The following is a 25,456-nucleotide window of genomic DNA, read 5'->3' as shown; positions in this document are numbered from 1 at the left end:
AACACACTGCTGAAGCATCTTGGGTCGCTCGAAGGGGAAAGCCAATGTTCAAAGTCGTAACTCCGAGCCGCAAGTTCCGCGAGGTGTCTACTGTGCGCGGACAAGTGTGCAAGGGACAAGATTGCCCGTGATTGCGAACGTATATGCCTCGTGCGACTCGTGCCTCGAGTTAGGCTGCGACGCTGGAGCTCTAATTACGCGCGGTGCCTCGCGGCAATTGATCCGCAGGAACGGAGGCGGCCAAGCGCCAAGCGGTCGTCTGGTGGGTCAACTGGTGACGGCTGTCGGCGCCTGCGCCCCACCAAGCCCAGCTGTAACATCTGAGCGCTCACTCTCAGCCTTGCAGATTCCGAAGGCCTCGCCAGGTTCAACACTCCGCCATCAGCATCAGCCAAGCGCAGCGCCATGAATAAGATCCGAGCTATCCAGGAGCTGAACAAGAGAGAAATTGAAAATGGAATGTTTGTTCTGCCGCCATGGTCCCCACCTTCCTTCCTCCCTCTTCGTCGCGCAAATCAGCTAACACGCCCAGATCACCCGAGGGCTCATGGCATGTCGACTACCGCGACACGGCGTTCATCTATTTCGGCGGTCTCCCCTACAGCTTGACCGAAGGCGATATCATCACCGTCTTCTCGCAATTCGGCGAGCCCGTCTTCCTCAAGCTCGCGCGGGACAAGGAGACGGGTAAATCCATGGGCTTCGGGTGGCTCAAGTATGAAGACCAGCGCAGCACAGACCTAGCGGTAGATAACCTCGGCGGCGCCGACATAAGTGGGCGGATCATCAGTGTTGATCATGCGCGATACAAAGCCAGAGATGATGAGGACCCCAAAGAGTTCGATGTTAGCTGGGAAGCCATGATGCGGAGAGAAGGCAAGCTCAAGGATGAGGACAGTGAGGAAGAACAAGAGACCAGGCCAATGTTGCCAGAAGAGAGCGAGTTGGCGATGCTGATCCGTGATCACGATGATGATGATCCGATGAAGGGGTTTTTGGTGGATGAGAAGAAGCGTGAGGTTGAGGAGGCGAGGCGAAGGGCAGATACGAAGGAGAGACATGGGGACAAGCATAGACAAAGGCGAAAGAGGAGGGATCAGTCCCCAGAGTCAAGGAATAAGAGGCACGGGAAAAGCGGTACAGACAGGGAGTCGAGACGACAAAGGGGCGACTCGAGGGACGGAGAGAGGCGGCACAGGCGAAACCGTGATCAGGACAGTGACAAAAGAAGGGACAGGCGGGATCGCGACGACGAGGAACGAGAGAGGCGTAGAGATAGAGAACTCTATCGCTCAAGACATGACAGGAACAGATCTCAAGAACGGCACAATGGTCAGGGGGACGATGAGCGGAGGCGGAGAAGAAGCCGCTCGCCGCGACGTCGTCAAGACTAATACGAGAAAAGCAAATCATTTGCATGTTTCAAGTGTTGCCACGACGTCGTCAGGACTAATACGAGAAAATCAAATCATTTGCATGTTTCAAGAGTTGAAGACAAAAACTAGTCATGGTATTCGATCCCTGCGCCGCCTAAATCCAAGTGATAACGCCCAACGTCCTAATACATGCAATAGTTCTTGTTGCCCCAAGTACTGTTTCCATCTCGGGGGATTACGTATTCCCCAAATATCGTTTCCAGCCCTCTCTCACGCAAAATCGTTTCCCATTCTCGCCATCTGCAAGGATGAACTTCTCCCATCGAGCATCCTTTCCGGCACCCACAACCGCAAGACTATCTTCGCTAATCCAGCCAATGATGCCCTTTGCGGGCCTCATGATTCCCAAGACTGTTCCTTTGGAAAAAGGGATGCCCCCGATCATTGTTTCGTCGCCGGCTTCAAACGGCGCAGAAGCGAATGAGTACACGTCTGAGAATACACGGGGCATGAGCGGCAGCTTGCCTAGAATGCCCCATTTTCCGGACTCGACGTCTGATGAGCCGAGACGTTGGCTTCTCTGCATCGACTGCCGCTTTGTACTGAAGACGTCAAATATGTGCAGCGTCGACTTGTCTGATGTGCAGGCAAGCATGGCTCCGGACGGCGAGAAAGCTAGGGAGAATATAGTTGCGGGGTCAATCCCTCTTCGAAGCTCTGCTACCTTGGCGCAATTTGCAGTTGAGTAAACGCGGATAAGAGTTCCAGTTTCACTCGCAGAGGCCAATAACTCTCCGTCGGGACTTAGCTGGATGGCCTTGAGGGCTGATGAGTGAGCCGGGATGATGCTGACGTTGCCCGTGGCCAGCTCAACTAGTTGAACCTGTCCAGGAGTTCGGCCTGGGAAAGCAGCGGTCTTGCCGGAGAGAGAACAGAGCCCGAGCATGTTGTCTGCTGTTTCGTAGATATGCAATAGGGTGGGAGGTTTGGAGAAGGAGTAGACACGAATGCTGTTTTGTAGAACGATCACAATTCGTTCGTGGCCCAGTTGAACTCCGCGGACGGAGCCGGGAGCTGATATTTCGAGTGCCACTCGCCCTTTCATATCGTCCCATACAACGACCTACAGCGCGAGCGTTAACATGAATGTCTTGATTGGTTCATTATGTAGACAGACCTTGTTCATGGCAAATTTGGGAGACCTGCCACCACCGACGAGAGCCAAATAGTTGGTCATACCCATCATCTGAACCAGACCAATTCCACCGTTGAAATCTACAGAATCGTTAGCTGGTCACATAAAGAATGCGCAGAGTCCGCTTGAGAGTACCCCTTGATGCTTTCAATAGACATGACTTTGTGTGAAAGACTACGTAGATTAGCTCGAACATCATGACGACGACACCATGATACATACTGCAAATGCCAGACTCAAGACCAACAGCAAAGCAGCTGCTATCGTTATTAAACGTGACAGATAAAACGGCCGTCGGATTCGACGCCTCTATAACTGGCCGCACATTCATGTTCGTGTAGCGTAGATTTTATGCAGCACGAGATGTCGACGAGATGCGGCGTCACAGAACAGGAAGATCAACCGCGTGCATAGAAGCAGAAAGACTACTGAGAAATAGACGAAGTCATATCGACGCCGGGCCTGGGATTCAAGATATGAAGGGGATGCTGGCGCCGCACAAGGGCTGCGACGAGTCGTCGTTCTGCCTGCGTGTCAGTGATCGATCTCAAGACAAGGCTGGCGTCGCCGAGTCCGCAAGAGCACCCACCACCTCTCAGCAGGTGCGCGGGAGACCACGTCCTCGCCGGGCAGCGGGACTTGGAATACAGTAGAGCTGTGGTATTCGAGGCCTGAGCTCGCAACCCCCTTGGTGATGAGATGGCGATGATGAGCGCTGAGCTGATGATGGGGGCGGCTGGGCCAAGGACAGGAATGCGGGCGAGGCCATCGACTGGTTCGTGCCGAAAAATGACTTGGTTGGCTGTGGGGTTTCCGCGACGCATTACTCCGTACCCCGGGTGGATTACTTAAGCAACATAGTCCTGGCATAACTTGATCCTATTCATCTACTAGTGTCCCGATTCAAGAAATCAAGGCATTCCAAGGAAGTTCTATTCCGTCGCCAGATAAAATTTCACAAGTCACAAGAAGATATCATAAAATATACATCGCCGGTTGCCCCATCAACAGCGGACACCACGCTGAGCTGGTGACGGTGCCCAGCTACATTTGCCTGGGTACCCGAATTGCGGCACTTCGGAGACAAAACATCAAACCCGGAACAGATCTGGGATGGTGAGAAGCTGATAAATCGTGTGGCTAATTTGGAGGATTCCTCGGCACTTGAAGTTGAGGCGTCTGATACCACCTATTGCCAGTTGGATACAGAGCAGGCGTGCTGCTAGTCGATTATTGGCGGACATTCTGCCTTTTCTCAGTATGCTTCCCTCGGGCAGCGCGCTATCCGTGTCTTGAATGCTCTCACTTGATATCGGGACGTCGAGCTACCATTCCCAGGCTCCGCCGCCCTCTCCTGTGCACCATAGTCGTCGAGCCCAGAAATCATCGTGTTTTGCTGTTCGAGTAGTGACTTAGCGAAAAGCATGGCGGGAAAACAATAGATGCGCTCTTGCTTGCCCTGCATGACTAACCCAATCCCGAGGAGGTGGTATCGTATATGACGGCTGCGGCAGCAGTGTCGTGTCGGGAAGGCAGTTGAGAACAGCGTATATTGGCCAAAGAAATGTTTTGCAACACACATATATAGCTGCTGGGGCGACTACCTGACGGAAGATCGCGTGGCCCATTCAAATTAGTTGCGTGGTATCCGGTCGTCCTGCGACTGCGATAGCTTCCACGAGCCTCGTATTCGTAGAGAAGCTACTCGAAAGGGGCTGATGGAGGTTTCGTCAAGTTTCTAGGAATTGCTGGGGGGACTGGTCCTAGTTCCGACAAGTCTCCAGCAGGGAGGTGTCCAGAGGACGTCTCTCTTCGTCGGTGAAGTCATCATAGCAACAATGAAAATCTGTGTCTGCAGTGCTGACATCAATCACAGGAGATGGATCAAACTCGATTCATGACGCAGCCAAGTCTGGAGCGAGTACGGTACGGAGTACCCCGCGATGCGTGACACGTGACGAAATGAGACGTCTTGCTGTGAAGGAGGCCCAACTGAGTACGTAGTTGGGTTCCGCCTGCGCACGGGCCTTGAAGCAAGGAGCTGGTGACTCTAATAGGGTACATTAGGTACGGAGTAACGTTATTTAAGTACCTAGGTAACTAACAATACATGACTGTCACGGCCAAGGTCTAGGGGTTGGGTTAGTTGCATTGCACTAGCACTAGAACACAGAACCACGGCTAAGCTTTAATGCAAGTGCTCAGATGCTGAGGAGAAGACGTTTTCAATATCAACGAGCTCAATGTCGTTTACTGTTTGTGGTACGCTTGTAACTCTAGCCTCTGAGCACTAAGTGCGGAGTAACGAGGTGGCGGTCTAATGAATTGGCTGGGAGGGTGGTGAAGATATATTAGTTACAACGTAAATACTTAGGTACCTCATTGCATGACTTAGGTGATGAGGTACTTGCACACCATGCCCCTGAGCCAGAATCGACCAAGTAGTCCCACCACCTTTTTCCCCAGCGAGAACTTGCCAGCCAGGTTAACAAAAAAAAAGATGGGAATTCAATAGAAAAAAAAAAAGAGGGTGGGGGGGGCACCAGGGGTTTTCCAGCACTCCGTGCCGAGGACATAAGACATAAGACTGAGCCGGAAAGAAGTGCATTAGCAGTGTGCCTCAACGTGTACGTGAGGTCCGTCGGAGGAGTAACTACGGAGTACCAACATGCTGTGAAATGCGTCGCGGTGAAAGCAGTCGAGATGAAATTACTAACCCGGCCCCAGTTCTAGAGCCCCACTTTGACATCTGGCGTCCACCAATCGACCAGGCCCCCGGTTCCCCTTTCCTGAGGCCTGTCCGGAGGAAGTCTTGTCCTCGTACGGAGTACTCCGTACTCCGTACCTGCTACTGATGTCTCAAGGGCTGCTGCTCAAGTGGCTCCTCCCTGGGCTGTAAGAGCAACTTGGCAGCGCCCACAAGACAAGTAGCAATGGCTCGACCACGCCAGCAATCTTCCGGCCGCCGTCTCCATAGCATGCATACTCGACTCCGTACTCCATAATTGCCTCTCTCCCGACTTTTCGTCTCCATCCTAGGAGCTGCTCCTAACTGCATCTCCCACGCAGCGTCATCGAGCCCGTCTTGTCGTCTCATACAACTGACGCATCTCTTCGTCGTCAGCCTTCTTCTACTCTCCCCAATTCTCAACCCCCCGACTCCAGCCAAAATGTCGTCCGCCGGTGCTGTACGTGTTTCGCAGCTTCCCACCGCCCACTCTAACCAACCCCCTGGACACACATGACCCCATCAAGCAAACTCGTCGATTTGTGAACAATTGTGTTTTGATCGCGTTGGAAGCCTGTCCAGATGCGGCACAAATCATGAGAATGGATATGCTGACTCGTCCCAATGTTTTTAGAAGATAATCCGGAGGAAGAAGAATGTCAAGAAGGGTATTCAGTTCTGCTTGATGGTCTGCGGTGCCTCGGGAACTGGTAAGTCGCACATCATTTCCTCAAGCTAAGCTTTACCAGACAGCCCCCTTGACGCTGCATCCTGAGGTATTTTCTGCAAACAAAGACTGACTTGACTCTCTCCAGGCCGAACCACCTTCGTCAACACACTCTGCAACAAGGATGTGCTCACGCATAAGAATGCCGACGATCCCACCGATGCTCACGTTGAGGATGGTGTCAAGATTAAACCCGTCACCGTCGGTACGTTTTCAATTTTTTCCCCTAAAACCTCGTCGAAACGAACGAAGCAGGTACGATCTTTACTAACACGCAATGATGCAGAGCTCGAACTCGACGAGGAGGGTACCCGTATTTCTCTGACTATTGTTGATACCCCTGGGTTTGGTGACCAGATCGACAACGAAGCTAGGTAGGTTTCCGTTGCACAAAAACAGACGCAAAGGTACATTGAAGAATCTTCTGGCTCACTTGGCTATAGTTTCTCAGAGATCGTTGGATACCTCGAGAGACAATACGATGATATCTTGGCCGAAGAGTCTCGTATCAAGCGCAACCCCCGATTCCGAGACAATCGTGTCCACGCTATGCTCTACTTCATCACTCCTACAGGCCATGGGTAAGTCCGGCGCCAAACAGAGGAATGAAAATCGGCTGTTCACATTCAAGCCTTTCTGACACGGTGCCAGCCTACGAGAACTCGACATCGAGCTCATGAAACGCCTTGCTCCCCGATGCAACGTCATTCCCGTCATTGGCCGTGCTGATTCCCTGACCCCAGCTGAACTGGCCGAATCGAAAAAGCTTGTTATGGAGGACATCGAGCACTACCGCATCCCAGTCTATAACTTCCCGTACGACATCGAGGAGGACGATGAAGACACCGTTGAAGAGAATGCTGAGCTCCGGGGCCTCATGCCCTTCGCCATTGTTGGTTCTGAGGATGTTGTTGAGATTGGTGGCCGCAAAGTTCGCGCTCGCCAGTACCCTTGGGGCGTAGTCGAGGTCGACAACCCTCGTCACTCTGACTTCCTCGCAATTCGATCTGCTCTCCTCCACAGCCACCTGGCTGACCTCAAGGAAATCACCCACGATTTCTTGTACGAGAACTACCGTACCGAGAAGCTGTCCAAGAGCGTTGATGGTGCTGCCGGAAAGTAAGTGGCTCGCGAGCTGTCGCAACTCAAAAGTGGACTATTCTACTAACACGCAGTACAGCATTGATAGTTCGATGAACCCTGAGGATCTCGCTTCACAGTCTGTTCGTCTCAAGGAAGAGCAGCTTCGACGAGAAGAGGAAAAGCTGCGTGAAATAGAGCTCAAGGTCCAGCGCGAAATAAACGAGAAGAGACAGGAGCTTTTGGCTCGTGAGTCGCAGCTTCGGGAAATCGAGGCTCGTATGGCACGAGAAGCCTCTGCTGCTTCTGTGAGCGGGCCTACCGAGGCCAACGGCGACAACGAAGCCTAGACCTTGTCCACAATACACTGGGCCTTTCTGCGATACCCTGAGGACGAAAAGGAAGACATGCGACGTTGGTCTATTTATCTGAGTCGGCGTTGGTTCTGTTTTTCTCTTCACGTCTGACTGAAAAGCAGACGAAGTTGAGTATTTTCCCGGGGCTCCAATGCAACAAAAATTCAATTTAATCCTTGTTCTACACGACGCCACTGTGCTTCTCTCGCATTTCAATATAAAGGGCTGGCTATGATTGAGACGACCGGAGGGGGATCAATATAAGAATGGAGCGGACACAAAGCCCCTTGTACTTTGCGATTTGACAATGGTTTCTCGATGATCAGAGCTATGAGCGGGAACAGCAATGGCAAGCAACCGATGCAATTAATACTGTGGTGGAGGCGGATGGACAAGAAGGACATGATGTGCGGTCGACATTGTCAGGTATATGGCCGGCATTTGCGGGTATGATATCCCCTTTTAACTGTATTGGTAGCCCATTTGTTTGCAGCCTTGTCTTTGTACCGTGTCGCCAGGCAGATTTTTCGATTTGTTCCGTTCTTTAGTTCTCTTAGTAAGCTTTCTAATGCAAAATATCGAATCCGTTACAATTCTATGCAAACTACGCACACATGCACAAGTCTTCTGGAGGAGTAAGGATGCACACAAGGGTGAATTCAAGTGACTGGTTGGCATGCACAAGCCACGGCACCATATTCGCATAACTAGGATCCATAGGAAAGAAACATGGGCCAAAGAAGGAAGCCCAAGAAACAAATGACGGACGAACGCCAACCCCAATTTCAATACAATCAATGACGGGTTCCGAGGCTTTAAGGAGCCCTCTTCTCGCCAATGGGATTTGTCCCACAGGCCCGAGTGTCCACAACTTTTCAATCTAGTTCTCCTCATGGCCGGCTCATTTGGCTGCTTTGGTTATATCTAGTTGTCAGACTGGCTATTCAGGATGCGCAAAATAGCCAGGAACAGGTTGATGATGTCCAAGTACAAGCTAATGGCGGCAGCAATCTCCTCATCGACATGATGATGGCGCATGACAAGCTGGGTATCAATAAGGATATAGGCGCTGAAAATAAGGGCAGCGACGCCTCCATACACGAGTTCAGCGGTAGAGTTGTAGGGGAAGAACATGGCCATGAAGCCAAAGAGCACCAGCGCCCAGAGAGCGCCGAAGAGATATGGCATCCATGAGGTGAAGTCGTACTTGGTCTGGCATGCAAAGAGCGTGAGGAAGACGAAAATACCGGCCGTTAAGATGACGGCGTTGAGGACAATGGACGTCTTGTAGAAGGAGACGATGACGGAGATGGAGTACGCTTCGGCCAGGGTGAAGAGAAAGAGGAAGAGCAGGTTTGTGGGGTAGGACTTGCGCTTCCAGTAGGTGAGGCCCATGAAGACCATGGCACCGATGAGCTGTGTGAATTTTATGTCTTAGTCGGGGAGCCTGTTTCGCGAGTGTGGGCGAGAGTCGCGGAGGGGGTTGTTACGTACAGATGCCCAGACGAGGCCGGGGTGGGACTAGATCCATGTTCGGTAGGCATTGCTGAAGAAGGTGAGGGAGCTGACAGCTGCGGTGGCGGCGAGTTGCACCGTCAGGATGGTGTATACTTTGCGGACGAACTGGTTCCGGATGTCGACGGTCGCCTCGGCCACGGAGCCTCCGAACTAGGCGGTGTTAAAATATGCCACGATGCGGGGAGGGGGAGGGAAGGGGGAGAACGGACTTTGAAGTCATCGGGCACATTGTCTTCGCTGCTGCGAGGGGGGCCGAAGAGGCCTTGGCTTTCGTCGCGCGATGAGGCCTCTGCGTAGGGGGGCGGCGGATGCGTGTAGTCATCAGGGTCGTGCTGCGGCGCAGGCTGGTACTTGGGGTTGGTGGCCATGGCGGCGGTTTCAGTCTTTTATTTTCTTTTCTGGTGGTTGGCGATGCGGTGATGCAGCAGTGAGAGCGGGGGCGAACAATTAATGATGGCTTTGGAGACGGTTGTGATTCCAGGTGGGCGATGGCCTCCGAGGAGGCAAATGTGGTTGACGTCGATGGTCCGACGTCATGTGAGTGTGGCTGGCGAGCGTGGCGGGTCCTTGTGTAGGGTAGGTAGGTAAGGTGGGTACCATGTTGGACGTGGAAGCTGTGCGAAGCCGTTCGAAGGCAACGTCGTCCCAGCAGTTACATGGTTCAATGCCCCCATGGCAGCCATCGCGCATCGCTCAAATGTGATCCTCAAATGTTCATCCCTTCACAGGATGCTTAGCGATCTATCTAGGCGGCTTTCAATTCTATGGGCTCCTTGTATCACCACTTTTTTACCGTATGCTGCGACAAAGAGCCTGCTAATCTTTCTTGGGTAGCCAATTCTCTGTCAGGTTTGGGAGAACACTGCAGCCACAGTGGAATGAAGAATTGTGCAAATCGCCTACGAGGTCACAAGCGGATACATTTGAGCGATTCATCGTCTACAAGACTTCAAGGGAATTTTCGAGACTATCAGCGGTGCCTTGGAGCCACGAAAGTCCAGGCTCTAGCCAAGTTCCAGGCACTGCTTAAGTCACACCGTGAGATCCTCTGACAAGTCTAAACTACTACCTGACGGATCCTGTGCAGAAATTGCAATCAATTCGGCGAAGAAAGCTGCTACTGGAGGCATCCGAGAGTGTCGAGGGCGACAAGAAATTTCTCAAATCATAGTGCCTCTGTCAACGCTTTGTCGTTCCTCGATGTAGCCGGTAAGGAGATTAAAGTTGATTTGGAGAGCTACGGGACTGAGCTTGCGATTGATTGTGTGTTGGCATTTCACATGGCCAGTATCTCAACGACACTATTTTCACTTGCTCTGAGCTAAAGCTCGAGTGGATACAAGATCTTGTCCCGATTGATTGGATCTTCTCACCAACTCTCAGTTAGCCAAGAACCGAATCATAGACAGTATTCGTGCGTTAGCCGTTGGGGCAATGCCTAGTTGGCGAGCTTTCCTGTCTGTTTCTGCCCGAGAACGCCGTGGATCTCAATGACGACCGTATTGACCGGATGGCCACTGAAAGCGAAAGTGCTGGACTAGATCGAGCTCAGAACAAAAAAGAAGCTAGCCGTCCTTGAGAGTGGGAAGAGTGAGCTTAAATTCTGAAAAGCCAGCGTTTGCCGAGTAGAAGGAGGATGCGACGGCGTGATATTTCCACTCCCATGGTGCCTCCTCTTGGACCAATTCGCCATTGTGACTGCTACCAGTGATAGGCAGTTCCCATGGCGAAATATTCCATAGTTTCTGCTCTCCATACAAGCGAGCTGGGAGCTAGACCATCGGCAAGGGGCCAGTCACGAATCGCTCAGAGTCCTAGAGAAGAGCCTATGAGAAAGGTACGTGCGGTCGAGGCTGAAGCCGCAGGGCTGAAAGAGGCTTTCCTTCCGGTACTAACTGGAGCAAATAGGAAGAAAAAGAAGGCGAGCTCTCGACAAGCGGCAGAGCCAACTAAATGGGAGTGCGAGCAGGAATCCGGGCGCTGGCGTAGGCGTTTACTCGATAGATGCAAGACGACAAGCACTTATATTCATGCTCCTGCTTTCCCCCTCGGGCAAAGACGCAGGCAAAGCTCCGTCGCAGATATATCCACACAGGAATCGGTCCTGTTTCAAGCCTTCAAGCAGCCAAGCTCAACATTGCAAGGCTATCAAAGCCCCCGCAAAGCAAGAAGCAGCCGTTCTTGTAGCAATTCAAATACACGGCGTGGTGACCCCCCCTTTCGCGCCCCCTGACTGCAGGGATCTTGCATCTTCTCCGCTACATTTCCTCCGATACTCTTGATTCAGCCATCAATGTCCTCATAGAACGTCAGCCGACCTTGTGTTATTGGCACAAACGCCAACAGCTGACGCAAAAGAGCCTCCTTAGAGGCCGTCGGCCGTTGGGAGCGCGATGGGCTGCCCGGCGATGTGACGTGGGAACTTGACCGTCAGGCTGACAAGGCTTGAATCGTAGCCGCAATCCCAACAGCACAGCCATGTTTCACCTGAATCGTGTTACTTCCCGAGTTGGACAAAGCGGTCCTATTAAGTCGTCTCCAAGGAGTGGTTTCTTGCGTTAAGGCTGCAGGGAGGCACGTCGGCTGCCTCCAGGGATGAGGTCGGTACGCAGCATGCACGGGTTGATGCAACTATCGCCACCGGAACACACCCCCGTCAGTCCTTGGTAAAACCACAATGGTGTCGTCGTAACGGTACTTTCCCGGGAAATGAGTTCAGGGCCCTGTGGAGAGGAGGCAAATCTGCAGCCCTCTACAGCCTTGCCTTGACAACCCCCATCAGCTGAGGATAGCATTTTGTGGAATAATTTGGGAAATTTGGCGATTTTCAAGCAGGGAGAGCTATTGGTCGTTGCGTAATGGGCCGTCAACTGTCCGCTGCTGTAAGAAGACAAAGCAAGGTATTCATCATCGCATTTTACCGAGTGTTGATCGGCGGACGCATGTCACGGCCTGTGACGCTTCACCTAGGTCAACGCCATGCCAAATCGCTTCCAGGATGAATTGTATTTCTTCTCAGTGGTATTTGTAGTGCTCTCGCCTCGCCACCAGGCTTGTCAACTCGTCAGTGATCCCAATTTGATGGCTGTATAGATCCTCCGCCTTCACTCTCGTACTCATCCGTCTTGCACCCGGGTCCAGATTCCCTCACGAACGGTTGCACACCGACTTGATAGGTTCTTGTAGGGGCAGTGCTTTGGAAAGACGCCATATTTGTGTGTACAGGGTATCGTAGCTCTGGTCTTCTACCCGCACCGCTTCCCTCGGCGTATTCACGGTACTGACCTGTAAGCCCTGTAAGCCTGGACGAGCTTGGAAGGCCCCTTGGGAAATCGACTCCTGTATTTTGATTGGACAAGGTATAATCGACCAGATTTTGACTTGTCCCAGATACTTCGCCAAAGTTGTCCGCTGTTGAGACTGAGGAAAGGGTCATAAGCGACCCTATTGGATTTCTGTCCTCAACCGATGGTATGCTGTCAGTAAGATACGTTGACGATGATTCGTCGCTGGGAGAGTCCCCCGGGATATGAGCATTCACTCCGCCGGTGACAGCGATCCCGGGAAAGTCGGAACTAGTAGAGAGAGGGGATTCACTCGTTGAGCGAAGCCGTATTAGCTCTATCTCTAATTCTTGGTTACGTCTAATCAGCTCCTGAATGACAGCGTTCTCGTCCCCTCCACCCCCAGGACGGATATTTCTGAGGCTCTCCAGTTCTCTTTCCAGACGCTGAATATGCTGTCTGGTCCTTGCGCGACTTGCTCGTTGGCTTCTGCGATCATTTTCTCTCTTGCGTTCACGCTGAGCCACTGTCATGCCAGAAACAGCTCGGTTGCCTAAGTTACGAAGATCGTGGATTAGGAAAGGGGGGGGGCATTTGATGCACCAACGGGTTCTCCTGGAGCTTTCCCCAAATTCTGTATCCAATGTATCGTCTTGGGCGGCCGGTGGTTCTGGCATTTTTGGTGGCTAGTCCTCAATGCTGTTCGGTGCTCGGCGCAATGTTAACGACCCAGGGCTTTGGATCTAACAAATGGATACTTAGGGTTTCCCGGCTTCGTGTTTTTTGGGGATGGACAAATGTCCTAGCTTTGTTGCGCATAAGTCCTACTAACCATGGAAATAACGAAAGGCTGACGACGGTATTATAGACGATGGCTTCATGATTGTCCTTTTTTTGTTTCCGTCTTGTATCCTTGCCTCGAAGCCTCACCGTCGTCAAATCAACATCTCGTCCGGACGCGTCGGCGATACCAGAAACTGGCATGGTGTGGGCCTAGTATTCGTGATCAAATACTAGGGTACATGATCCGTTAAACGTCAAACCCTTGGCCATGCTGCCGGGCTCAAGCTTGCTCCGACAAAACCTTACATCCCTCGTCGAGCTGAATACCGTATGTGTATACTACTCCGTACAGACTGGCGGAAATTGTTGCAGGCACTGGCGTGTTCGTATGGTTGCAATTGACTACCTACCTAGAAGCCGAGAACCGAGGTAGGGGTTCGGCGTTGCCGCTGGGAGTGTGTCTAGGAATATCTCTCATACGTCTCTTTCCAACTCTTGCCATTGTCTATTGGAACGGCCAAGGAGGGGCGCTTGGGTGTGTTGAGAGTACAGCAGTAGTGCATCTTCTCGATATTTCCTAGAAGATTTATCTTTTGCTACCAAGCGTGATTGGCGCGTACTTGACTTCGGCTGGCAACAGCGACATAGTTACTATGGGTGTCAGACTGTGGAGGTTAGTGGCTGATGAGCTCCGTGCTGAAAGCTTACTTCTGACGCAAAAATGCACGAAGCAGGGCCGCTGCCAAGGAGCGGCGACAAAACGTGCCGTTGATGGCACACACTGCGTTGGGCCCTGTCAGACGCCGACATGGGGGAGTGGCCCCCTCGTGGACATCGGCAAGACGGCCGCCTGGTCACAATCCCGAAGCCAGCTCGAGGCCTGGAGGGCAGGCCAGCATCGGAAGCTCCATTACCCCAGCAACTCGGTGGCCGTCCACATGACGCTCGGCTTCGGCGAGACGTTCGTCTACCTCAATCTCCTGTACTACGTGAGGTAAGAATCCCCTTCCCACAGCGGTAGCGGTCGACGGGGCTCCCAACTTGCCGCCGCCGCCCCTGCTTACGCCTTGTCAGCACCCTCATGCTTCACCGCGAGTACTTCCCCTTCCTGCCGACCCCGGAGTCGGAGCCACGGGGTCCAGTCGACCAGCCCATGCTGGGGGCGCCCGCCCCCGAGGGCTGGTGGGACGACAGCTCCCGACTCCTCTTCGGCGCGGCAGAGCACATCGCCGCCATTCTACACGAGGCCTCCGAGTGTGGCGTGCATCTCATGACGCCCTTTGCCGGGTTCTGCGCATTCTCAGCCGGCTACCTCAACCTCTACGTGGCGAAATACCCCCGAATGAACCTGGGCCGCAGCCCGCGAGCAAGCGACTGTCTCAAAATGTGTCTCGACTACCTGGAAAAGTTTCGACTTGTCTGGAAAATCGCCGACGGATGGGTAAGCCGCCCGCAAGCATGACACGACCGTGGCCACCGTTGCGCTAACATTGAGAGGGCGGCACGCGCAAGATCAAAACGATACACCATGCATCCGTGCTCTACGAGCGAGCAACCGAGGACCGGACACGATACCAGGGGCGCACACGAGCAGACTTTGATACTCTACACCAGTCTGTCCACGAGTTCCGTGTCGTGGATAGATCCGACGCGCATACTCGGGAGATTCGGGGCGCGGAGCGGCCCTCGGCGCAGGCGACTTGGCCGGTTCAAGGGCACGAGCACGAGCACGAGCACGAGCACGAGCTCGACACTAATACCTTGTTGAACCAGCTTTTCGCGGAAGTCAGCAATAACCTCGACGAGCAGGGGGCCTGGTCTCAATGGTGGCCGGCGATTGATCAGGTGGATCTTTAATGAGCTGCGTAATTACATCCGGGGTTTTTTTTTTCGTTGAAGCTTCCAATGAATGAGTGACGACCTTTGATTTTTTTGATTTTTTTTTTAAAAAGGGCTGTAATATCTGGTTTTCTATACATGTCCTATTTTTATTTCCCGGTCTAGAAAAACAGTCAACAGATAATGCACCTCTTCATATGGCTCCCCTCCCGTCACCGCCAACAAATGCATACCTGTCGCGTCAACCATTCGCCGTTTCTCCTTCCAATCACGCCTTTGCAAAGACCTTTCTCGAGTTCATCAGGCGAACAGCAAGCATAAAGAGCATGCCGACAAAAGGCGCCACAACCACGCCAAGAGGACGTTTTTTGAAGCAGCTAAAAAGGCACGTAAATGGCGTCTGGATTCTGTACTAGATCTACTAGAAATTTGGGACGAGAAGGGTGTACATTATAGGCGAAGAGGTTAATAGCGTTATTAGGTTGAAAATTGGCCCGCCTTGGTGTCCGGCCCGCCTTGCTGTCGAGCACCACCTTTGGTGGTGAGGGCTTTTGCTAGCCGAACCACATAAAGTGGGGCGGGCACGATTAGTATCTCCATCTTGAAGCAAAACGTCAATAAACGACATCTGAAATGTTGTGTCGATTAGATGGGTGGACCCTGGGGAGAAAGCGGATACCGTGAATGCCCAAGCCTCGACGTTGTGGCACTCGGAGGTTGCCGACATGAAGCAACGTCAATGTGCAGTCACCAGTGCAGTTGGCATTCGGTGGTGGTGCAGGTCGAGACGAGATGTTCTTTGCTTCAATTCATTGTTGTTGGTCACTCCATCTCGAGCAGATGTGCGGCTTCACGTGCAGCGGTCATTGCTTTGCTCCTCCCTCAACCTGACACGGCCGTTCCTTCCTCGTCTGGCGTCACCGATTGCCAGAGAAGTAATGACTTGGCAATCGAGTAGACAGGGTAGGCACGACCAAGCCGTTTTTGGATGATGTCCAAGTCAAACGAACACAGCATCAGGCACGCAGATAACCGACTCCGACTTTTCATTGCATTACCAACCTAGAAAGTTGCGAAACTTCATCTTCATCTTCATCGTCATGGCGAACACCTCCCATGCAGGTCCGACATGGACGATCTGACACTCCGAAACCCACGCTCCCTAAATTCAGTACATGGGATATGTCTTGATGTAAATATTCTCCGAAACGACTAGGTCAATGCTTGCTGCAACAGTACAGGCCGCTTCGCAGGTTCGAAAGAAAGAGAAGCGGAGTGGGACTCAGGCTCATCTTCACCTGCCAGGCGATGTCCGCGTCGGCAACACCGACTTGTCGGATGCGAACACTCCAGAGTTCAACTTTTGTCGGCAAATATTGGCCATCGAGGGTTAAGGCCTAGCGCCGTTCGCCCACGAGTTCATCGGCGGCTCACACCAACTTAGCCATCGCGTTGTGCTGGATTAAGTTAGTGCAGATCATCTTTGCGGAACAAAACGAAGAGGGAGGAGAGACAAATAAATGGACAGTCCTAACATGGCTCATCCAACCACTTACCAGATGAGTTTTTGGTTGGCATGCACCGAGTAGACCAGAGCCCTCTGCGATTTGCTGAGGTATCTTGACATTAATCCCCGACAAGGGCCCGAAGGGGATTTCTGACCCTAAACGCGCGGCAGTTTACACAGTGGTTTTATTCGTACGACATCTATTCAAACCCGTTTTCTCGCAAGAAGAAAAATGCCTGCCGGTTTGGGCCAGACCGACAAACAAACGGAGTGCGCGTCTATGCATCGCCTGTGAATAAACGCACGGCAAAGTCCTTCACTAGGATGCAAAGGCTAGCTAGAGCCTAGCACTTGTAGACTGGTGCTACTGTTGTTAACGCCTATCCCCGCGAACCCATGTCGACTGAGACTCACTGGGTAGTACCCATGATGGAAAGCAGAGTAAGTCTCGAGGTGCAAAGCATTGGGATGTGACTTGGTGGATACGAAATGCAGATGCTCTGTTTGGGTTTGAAGTACTGATAGTTGCCCAGGGTCCTTTCTACATGGTGCATCTCAAGTTTACGTAGGGCTCCGCACTCACCGAAAGTAGCGGAACGGGCACCGTTTGAGCATGCAATATGCTCACCACAGCCAAGTACGAATCCTCGGCTACCGGCCCGTCTCTTTTACTACTACTGTGCCGTTGGGAATCCATGCGGTGAGAAGCATGTAGGGCCATCTAGCTTCCTGTAGCGCACCTCGTGCGCCTCGTCGCATGTATGGGAGGTGGCTTTTTTTTAGTCATTGGTCACCGGATTAAGCTTGGTCAATCAAAAGCGCAGCCTCCAATCTTGGAAGAAATTGGGAAGAGTGAGCTCTGTCGCGTTTGAAGACCCGACTGGCCGGATCAAAAGAGAGTCGAAAGCAACGACGCGGAGATGGATGCTTTAGAAACTTGTTAACGCGGCATGGCCGCGGCCGCCACATTTAACGACTTTCAGCTGCAGGAATAAAAAGCCCAGCACAGTCACAAGCACAGTCCACTCGAGCAAAAGAAGGTCAAGAACGGCAAGGGGTCCCTCACCTCGAGTCAAGACAACGAGAGAGTCCTGTGGCAAGGATGGCCAAACCGACAATAACACTAGTATAACTGCTCGTTAAGGAGTAATAGTATTACTTACCACAGTACTTCAACGGTTTGTTTGGAAACCTCGCCGTTTTCCCGCGTTTTCCCCACAGGAACCTTCAACGAGCTGTATCCAGATTCCAAGCTGGGAAGAGCATGGGTCAGCCCTTGACTCGCCGGTGGAGGAGCTGGCCCACCAACCCAGGATGTTGGAATCCATTGGACACTGAAATTTGCATCGAGGCCATTCCCGCGACAATCCCGTCGTCCTGAGGACTTGCGTTGGTGGTGTCACATTCTCAGCACTTTCTTTGTACGTAGTACGGAGTACGCTCTCGTGATTTCCAATAGCAATCCGCCATTTTGTCTTGAATTCTAAGGCTGACCTAGCCTCGAACAGAGCAGTCTTAACGCCCCAGCTTTGGCTTTATTGCCAGGTTTAATTATTCAACGACAAGCTCCTTCAGAATTTGTTCGCCCTTGACAGCGTCGTTCAACGTAATGGTGGAAATCGACGTCCTGACTTTTTGACGATTTGACATGGACCGGTTCCGTGTCCACCGTGGTAAACCGGGCCCTTTGCAGCCTTATTAGTATTACTGGCACCAGGTTTGTCCCAGGCGCTTTGCATTTCATGACGGTGCTCGGGGGGCTGAGGGCAGCCACTTTGTCAGTGTGTGGTCGTTAGAGGCACGCCACCTTGTATCTTCTCCTCGTTCCTTTTTTACGAGCCTTTTGATCGGCGGCGACGGCATAGATTCAGGTTGACCGTTCACCTGCGGGAAAAGAAGTGAATGCGTACAATCAAAGTCCACTCATTTCCTTGTTAGGAAGCTGGGGGAGGGCACGGGCAGAGAAACCTGTTGTGATGCCGTGGCTGCCTCCATCTGCACGCCATGCAGGCGGTGTTTTGGTCAGAAATGACGGTGACCATCCAAAGCTGAGTGGCGGAAGCGCCCGAAGGACGGTAACTTATCCCCCAGAGCTATGAGCATGAACGGTGAATAGTTAAATGAGCGCAGAGACATCTGCACTGTTTGCACAGAAAAAAGGGCTTGGCCGTGGATACAAATGCTCCTATATCGCTTTCTACGATAAGTACAATCGTCTCACCAAGCGGGCTTCGCTTTCAAGTTTGAAGCATCAATACCTCCCAAATATGTCTCCTGCTTTGAGGCAAAACACTCCTGAGCAAGTGAATATTAATATGACCAGATCAAGGAGTAAGTATCCTCGATGGAACATCAAGCTCAATGTCCAAGTTGAACACGACTGACTTGTGCTACTTATTTTGGACCGAATTAGAAACGCTATCTCCGTCGCAGCTTGAGAACAAGAGAGCCCACGACCGTGAAGCTCAGAGAGCCAACCGTAGGAGAGTTAAGGAAAGAATTATCCAGCTGGAGCAACAAATTGAGGAGAAACGTGGTCATTTAGGCTCAAGTAGGGTCTATCACGAGCTTCTCCGTCGAAACCTACTTCTCGAGGAGCAGGTCGCGAGGCTCAGGAGCATCCTCACTACCTCCTCAACTGCAAAACTATCCACATTGGGTTCATCTCCAGGCTCTGTCCTGGAGGGGCTTGGGCTTGACGACTACAGCAGCTCGGTGGATTGTTCTTCTCACGACACGTGTCACTATTTTGTTCCACACTGCAGCGTCTCCGACGTCACAACCCGCCTTCAACCCTGCGATTCAACAACGGCCAAGGCTTATCACTCACTACCCATCTCCCTAGATGGAATAGATGTCGGTAGTTCGACAGCCATGTGGAAGCCCCCCTCGACTATTACGTACCATATACCAGAGACACCAGGCGCTAGGATCTTCCATAATGTTCACAACGGTCTACTCCCCGATTGTAATGTCGATACCTTGACGACCAAATCCGGTGGTATTATGAGGCGACATCGCGATGCAGGTCGTAGCGAGAGTTACAAATTCCAAATGCAGGCTGTTGACGGCGGCTGGGATCTCGACAAAATGGAAATGCGGCACTATCAGGATGAAGCCTGTTTTGGGGAGATAGCACCCACACTACAGCCGTTGTCAGCGTATCATCCTGGACACAACATGGATAGCCACGAGCTGGCACGTTTCCATGATCCCAAATTGGCGTACAATTAATGACACAAGGCAGAACCGATGTCATTCACTGCTCATATCTTTGCACCTCCGCAACTGGAAATTGTTTTGCGTCATGTCCAAACACCTTTGCTCCAACAACTCAGCTACGGCGTTTATGACAGTTAGTTATGCATGGCTCCGCTTTGGGAAATACAATGTCTGTGATTCCGCCCGCCCACGCGCAGATTCACTGCAGGAAGCTACGTGGCAGCGGTGTTCCTCATCGATTATCCCTCCCTCCTGGTGCATAGACGAGATGTATACGTACAAGGAGAATACTAGGGTGTCGATACGAAGCAATACACGAGACGTGAACCACGGCTCTCCAAGAAAAATCGCGACCAAAGTATAGCCCGGAGCATGCCAGGTCACGGATTCTCTCTCGGAGAAGCTATGAAGTAGTTCATTCTCATGTCTGGTGGACCTATTCTGCCCACTCTGCCACCTAAACCACGAATAGTCTGTGATGGCTACTTGCCAGGATGCTTGGGTATAACCTCTTACACATGGCATGTTTCTAATGCTGCGGAGCAATAATGCATCCCCAAGCGTGGAACTAGCAAAGTAATACCCTATGCAGCTCTCTCATGAATCTGTCTACATCCATCTTGCGACAGCGTAAGGCGACGCGGCTCAGGAGGAAAGTGAGTCCATACGCCATTTTGGCCGCGAAGCAAACAGGCCGATTGTCAGTTCCGACTTCTCATATTGAGGACACCAGCTAAGCGGCAGCGTCATGGTATCGCTCCCCTATTAAAATCCAGTATTGGGTATTCGTTTTGCTATGAGTTACTGAATGAGGCTGACTGGGACGAACTGGTACCGCATGCTCGGCAACCGTATCCTAGACGTTAGCCGGCATCGGGGTTTTGCTGATGCCCGACAGGGCCACGACTTTTGAACGATGGCGCAGCGTGGTAGGCACCTTGATGATTTGCGAATGCAGAACACAAGAAAATGCGACTCCATAATGTCAGTCATCAACAAAGAAAGTGTATGGCAATATAACAAGGGAGGAGGCTCCCCGAACGAGCACGCTTGGAAAACGCCTCCATGGTAGCACCGACCGCCGCGCCACTTTGTTCCACAGCCATACATCAGTTCAAGGAAAGAATGAAGCACAGGCCCGGCAACGGAATTTGATTTGACACGATGGGCCGTCAGTTGGTTCAAAGGGACAAGGAGCTGAAAATCAGCAAGTCGGAGACCGGCTGGGATCGGCCAAATTGACACGACCCTTCGCGAACCGGATTCCAAACCACAGAAAACACTAAAATGAAGTCCACAAGTCCCGTGTCGAGGGTTCCTCGGTGTCGCCTCAGTGCATAAGCTGACGACGCCTTTCATCGGCGGCGGGTTGCAATGGGTTTCATATCCGATTGATTCCTGGACACGGGACCAGCCAACGGAGGGAAACTTGCGGTTCGTCGTTCACTGCCGTCTGTGGAGGATCCGGGCCTGAGACACGCATGCGGGGTGTCCAAGGTTTGCAAAGTAAAGTTGTCACGGAGTTTGATTGCTGTCTTGTTTAGCAAAAAGAAGAGTAGAAGTAGAAGTAGAAATTCGCTGCTGAAAACGGCTGTGGACAGGGGTGTTGTGATTGGTTACAGGTGTGGGGCCAATGGATAAGGGTTATAGTTTAATTTAAGGTCCAGTTCCCTGGAGTTGGACCTTCCAAACGCACTAATTTCTTGCCTTTTACCAGAGATTACCGTGGAATGGCCAAAAACACTCCAGTACAACAATCTTTGGAACCTCACGGATTCGATTCCTGCCGATTTTTTTTTTTTTTTCAACGGTCTCGTTTTCCATTTTCTCGCCTTACTCTCTCTTGTAAACTAATGCCATGGATTGAATCCGCTTCTCGCTCTCTCTTTCTTATTTTCTCTTTTTCTTTCCAGTGGTTATTGGGATGTGCTGCAAATTTGCAACGCAAAAAAAGACCTCTATGTGTTATCCGAGTAAATATGTGTAGTATTCCAATTGGCGACCGGCGTTTAGCAGTTCGATTCTTCTCCTCACTACATTTTCTTCTCACTTCGGGGCATTTGCACGTTTGGTCTCTGTCGATTTTGGTTGGGCCATGACCAGTGACAGTCAAGGCATCGAGCACTTGAGATGCTGGATCAAGACGAAACGCGCATCGCAGACTGAGCCGGCGGGCATACGAATTTGGAGGTCATTCAAGGCATTTGGCCGACTCATCCAGTCGCGACGTCTTGCACGTTTGCCATCGCCATTTGGTCGTCGGTCATGCATGATGCATGGACCATGATGAATCATGGGGATGACAGATGGCGGGGTCCATCTATTATCCGTCCGGCGTCAAAGGGCCATCACCGCTCAGTCCAGCCCTTCATCATCCAAACATGCCAGCGTCGCTTAATCTTCTTCTTCCAAACACAACGACCTGGCCCAAAGTCGGCCCCAACAACAGTCATGTCCGTGGAAAACGCCAAAATCCTTTCCACGGGCCCCCTAGTGCGGCAATTTCCCTGAAACGACGTCCAGTTTCTGAATGCCGACTTACCAGTGCGCACGCAGCCCGACAATGAGGCCCGATGGATCAAGTTGGTCAGGTACGCCGTCCAAACCTCCCGCCCGCCCGGGTCGGTCACCGTGCAACCGGGCTAACCCATCCAGAATCAACTACCAGGATGCCAACGGCACCCGGCGAACCTGGGAGTCTGCCGAGCGAAGCACTCGCCCTGCCGACACGGAAATCGACGGTGTCGGCATCGTGGCCATCCTCGACAAACCCACCGGCAAAGAAATCATTCTCCAAAAGCAGTACCGCCCTCCTATCGGCATGGTAACCATCGAGGTGCCGGCCGGCCTCGTCGATGCTGGAGAGTCGGCCGAACAGGCTGCCGTGCGCGAACTCCGCGAGGAAACAGGCTATGTCGGCGTGCCCACGGAAACCTCGGCCATCATGTACAATGACCCAGGCTTCTGCAATACCAACCTGCGCATGGTTCACATGAGCGTGGACACGAGTCTGGCGGAGAACCAGAACCCCAAGCCGCAGCTGGAGGACGGCGAGTTCATCGACGTCTTCACCGTCAAGCTGGCCGACCTGTGGGACGAGTGTAAGAAGCTGGAAGCGCAAGGGTGTGCCATCGATGCGCGCGTCGGGACCTTGGCCGAGGGCGTGTTGCTGGCCAGGAAGTATGCGCTCTGAGCACGGCGATTAGACCACTTCCCGATAGACTTGAGACACTTGCGACGGCGACAGCGGGTTTATTATAGACACAGACGCCAAGTAGTCCCTTTCTTGCTAATATTGGCATTTGCCGCCGTGTTGTGGTTTTCTTTTTGCGCGCGCGCCACTACACTACAGCCTCTTTTCTCTCCTCGGTGCCTCCCATAGAGCGAGCGCACCGAGACACTTTGCATCTCGGGCCCCCTCCTTCCAAAGATGCTGCATGGGGACAAGCTTCAACGTGATACTCTCCCCCTCGGACCGCAGCCCCGTCAAGCGCCGGTTCCACCTGTCCAGCTCCGATCTAGCGACCTTCCTCTCGTAGCTATACATGGTGATGTGCTCGTCGCAGCCCCCCGCGCTGGGAAACACGGCCGGGGGGGGGGATGCTCGTCGCCGTCGTGCGCCGTCTGACCGGCAGCGTCCGCCGCCAGGTCGCTCAAGCACACGAGCTCGTCGGCGGGGGTTTCCACGCCCGGCTCCTCCTTGATTTCCCTTGCCGCGGCACCCGTCGGCACGCGCGGCTGCACCGTGAGCACGATGTAGCGCTCATCCGAGCCTGGCGCGACGTCGTCCGGTCTAAGCGTCACCAGCAAGGCGACGCTGGGGCCGCGAAGCAACACGTTGGCGGCCAGCTCGTTGCTGACGGATGCGGCTACTTTCATGAAGCCGATGCGCGGACCGCTCTAGCGAGCGCGTCGGACAAGAAAACTGCAGCATGTGGCTTTTCTGGATCTGGGGGCGATTTGCCTTCTTTAGAGACAAAATCTCCTTGGAACATTGGTATACCACCGACAAAAGATTGTCTAGACGGGTTAATCTCAGCTACGCCTAGGAAGTCGGCAGCGTATCTTCCCGCGTGAGAGTCTGCGACAGGTATTTTGATTAGCCCTGGAGTAAGGACACAATAAGGTTATTGGTGGGTTCCCGAGCGGCGGGAGTATGATATCCTTCACGCTGTTTCGGTCTGCAGGACGCCCGGCAGCTCTGCTGTCGCACTGCTAGTGAGGCATCGATACACCAGTGCGAATGAATTGGGGGCTTCCCGCGGAGCCTGGCGTCGGGTGCGTCTTTGTTAATCTTCGGCGTGGTCGTCGTGGGCGGAAAGGCCAGTACGTCCGAACCACAGACCTTGTTCAGAGAATCAGATCGATGGTGAGCACGGTGCCTTTGCCAGATTGCCCGGGCCCGGAATTGAAGTCAATATATCGGCATTTGATGCCAATTCTCTCGTGTTCACCAGTGTCGATGTATAGTCGGCTCGAATGGACGAGAGGGACACAGTTGACCTTGGGGTCCATCCTAGGAGCTGCCAAAGTCTTGGCGTGGATGCGACTTGGTTGACGTCGGTTCATTTTGGCACTTTCTTGGTCGCTGAGGTCTGAGAGTTGGAGCTGGCAGATGTTATCTGGCTGGATTTTCTTAGGTGAGACGGCGCGGTTGCCGAGACAATCGCAGCCGCGCGTGCATCAACCCCATGGACCACCCTGCAAACGTGTCACACGATGGCGGTGGGCATCCAAGCTAGATATCACGTAGATGATACTAAAAAGCCTTCTCTTGTACGCTCGATTGAGCTGGAGCGAGCTGCGCCTTTAGCGCCTTGACTAGCTGCCTGATAGTGTAATTAGGGTTCTTTCTTTCCAGCTCAATACAGGTTGCCATATATAGGTTTCGTTCGATCGAAACAGAGAACCAGCCACGTATAGCGATTACGTGATCCTCTTTGCGTATCCAGTCGGCACGGTCATGATCGTAGTCCATATCCAATATCTTGGAGGCCTCAGTGATCGTCCAATTCTTAATATCATGCCTATACTTGTTAAAGAGAGCTCTGGCTTCGTCAGCCGTAGGGCGCTGGGGCTCAGGGAAACTATCAGTCTCCTGCTCCGGTAGATTAGGGTTTATATCATCCCAAAGCTTCCTTGCCCTACAATGCTCGCGCAGTTCCCAGTACCAATCCTGCCAATCTGATGGCCAAAGAAGCAGCTTCCTTGGGGCCACAATAGGACCTGTGTCTTCTGGCTTATCATTGAAGAGACTCATGGTGGGCTCAAAATAGAGATAAAAAGCGTATAACACGCACAAAGAAAGCTTGATGCGCTGGTGGAAGGAAGTTTCAGGAGTCAAACGACACCTTCCAGGCACGTAGATGATACTAAAAAGCCTTGATTGAGCTACTCCGTACAAAAGAGAGAATTATGTGCGCCCTATAAAAAGGGCCGCTCGGCTCCACGCTTCGTGTGCGCATTATCTTAATTCCGTGCGCTTACGTGGCCAAATACCCTACTCCGTACTCCGTACTGTGTATGTTAAGCCGTGCCGTGCGACAAAACGCGCCCGCATTCTGGACCCATGGAGTTTGAACGAACATTGCCACACAGACAAAGACTTCTGAAATGGAAGCACGAAAGTCTATCAGTGTTGGCCACATGAGTCATGACGAGCAGCAGAAGGGGGCCAAGAGCTCAGGCGCAGTTCGGGCTGGTCAAGAGACTCAGTACACCAATGAACCCATCGGTCTGACATGTATTGACGCCGGCGTAAACACGTCTCCTCGTCCTGCACAGCCAATGGGCTGACAAAAAGCTTGTAACGAGGCTCATTGCTGGCCAGTCCCCAGCCTG

General features: G+C 52.5%; 8 protein-coding genes across 8 annotated transcripts; 5 read left to right on the top strand and 3 right to left on the bottom strand.

Moving 5' to 3' along the window:
- Positions 1 to 405: 405 nt before the first annotated feature.
- MAM_00359 (U2 snRNP component IST3) lies at positions 406 to 1,394 on the top strand (the record flags this gene model as incomplete). The annotated part of the gene is made up of 2 exons (XM_040819158.1): positions 406 to 461; positions 533 to 1,394. The coding sequence occupies 2 exons, from the start codon at positions 406 to 408 to the stop codon at positions 1,392 to 1,394; spliced, it is 918 nt and encodes a 305-aa protein (XP_040682423.1).
- Positions 1,395 to 1,611: 217 nt separating this feature from the next.
- On the bottom strand, positions 1,612 to 2,902 carry MAM_00358 (WD repeat domain phosphoinositide-interacting protein; the record flags this gene model as incomplete). Its single annotated transcript, XM_040819157.1, has 3 exons — positions 1,612 to 2,499; positions 2,554 to 2,651; positions 2,794 to 2,902. 3 exons carry the CDS (start codon positions 2,900 to 2,902, stop codon positions 1,612 to 1,614), a joined length of 1,095 nt encoding a protein of 364 aa, XP_040682422.1.
- A 2,839-nt stretch (positions 2,903 to 5,741) lies between these two features.
- MAM_00357 (Cell division protein GTP binding protein) lies at positions 5,742 to 7,456 on the top strand (the record flags this gene model as incomplete). Its single annotated transcript, XM_040819156.1, has 7 exons — positions 5,742 to 5,759; positions 5,934 to 6,009; positions 6,115 to 6,231; positions 6,313 to 6,400; positions 6,470 to 6,607; positions 6,678 to 7,145; positions 7,207 to 7,456. The coding sequence occupies 7 exons, from the start codon at positions 5,742 to 5,744 to the stop codon at positions 7,454 to 7,456; spliced, it is 1,155 nt and encodes a 384-aa protein (XP_040682421.1).
- A 930-nt stretch (positions 7,457 to 8,386) lies between these two features.
- Positions 8,387 to 9,348, bottom strand: MAM_00356 (transmembrane BAX inhibitor motif-containing protein; the record flags this gene model as incomplete). The annotated part of the gene is made up of 4 exons (XM_040819155.1): positions 8,387 to 8,878; positions 8,957 to 8,983; positions 9,032 to 9,130; positions 9,190 to 9,348. The coding sequence occupies 4 exons, from the start codon at positions 9,346 to 9,348 to the stop codon at positions 8,387 to 8,389; spliced, it is 777 nt and encodes a 258-aa protein (XP_040682420.1).
- A 4,352-nt stretch (positions 9,349 to 13,700) lies between these two features.
- Positions 13,701 to 14,904, top strand: MAM_00355 (uncharacterized protein; the record flags this gene model as incomplete). The annotated part of the gene is made up of 3 exons (XM_040819154.1): positions 13,701 to 14,041; positions 14,122 to 14,488; positions 14,545 to 14,904. 3 exons carry the CDS (start codon positions 13,701 to 13,703, stop codon positions 14,902 to 14,904), a joined length of 1,068 nt encoding a protein of 355 aa, XP_040682419.1.
- Positions 14,905 to 18,660: 3,756 nt separating this feature from the next.
- On the top strand, positions 18,661 to 19,627 carry MAM_00354 (uncharacterized protein; the record flags this gene model as incomplete). Its single annotated transcript, XM_040819153.1, has 2 exons — positions 18,661 to 18,724; positions 18,807 to 19,627. 2 exons carry the CDS (start codon positions 18,661 to 18,663, stop codon positions 19,625 to 19,627), a joined length of 885 nt encoding a protein of 294 aa, XP_040682418.1.
- Positions 19,628 to 22,066: 2,439 nt separating this feature from the next.
- On the top strand, positions 22,067 to 22,808 carry MAM_00353 (ADP-ribose pyrophosphatase; the record flags this gene model as incomplete). Its single annotated transcript, XM_040819152.1, has 3 exons — positions 22,067 to 22,108; positions 22,172 to 22,206; positions 22,271 to 22,808. 3 exons carry the CDS (start codon positions 22,067 to 22,069, stop codon positions 22,806 to 22,808), a joined length of 615 nt encoding a protein of 204 aa, XP_040682417.1.
- Positions 22,809 to 24,374: 1,566 nt separating this feature from the next.
- On the bottom strand, positions 24,375 to 24,875 carry MAM_00352 (uncharacterized protein; the record flags this gene model as incomplete). Its single annotated transcript, XM_040819151.1, has 1 exon — positions 24,375 to 24,875. The coding sequence occupies one exon, from the start codon at positions 24,873 to 24,875 to the stop codon at positions 24,375 to 24,377; it is 501 nt and encodes a 166-aa protein (XP_040682416.1).
- Positions 24,876 to 25,456: the final 581 nt, after the last annotated feature.

Source organism: Metarhizium album (genome assembly GCF_000804445.1).
Source record: "Metarhizium album ARSEF 1941 chromosome Unknown scaffold_1, whole genome shotgun sequence".
Lineage (NCBI taxonomy): Eukaryota > Fungi > Ascomycota > Sordariomycetes > Hypocreales > Clavicipitaceae > Metarhizium > Metarhizium album.
The sequence above is the reverse complement of the archived record's forward strand: the minus strand, read 5'-3'. Positions and strand labels throughout refer to the sequence as shown.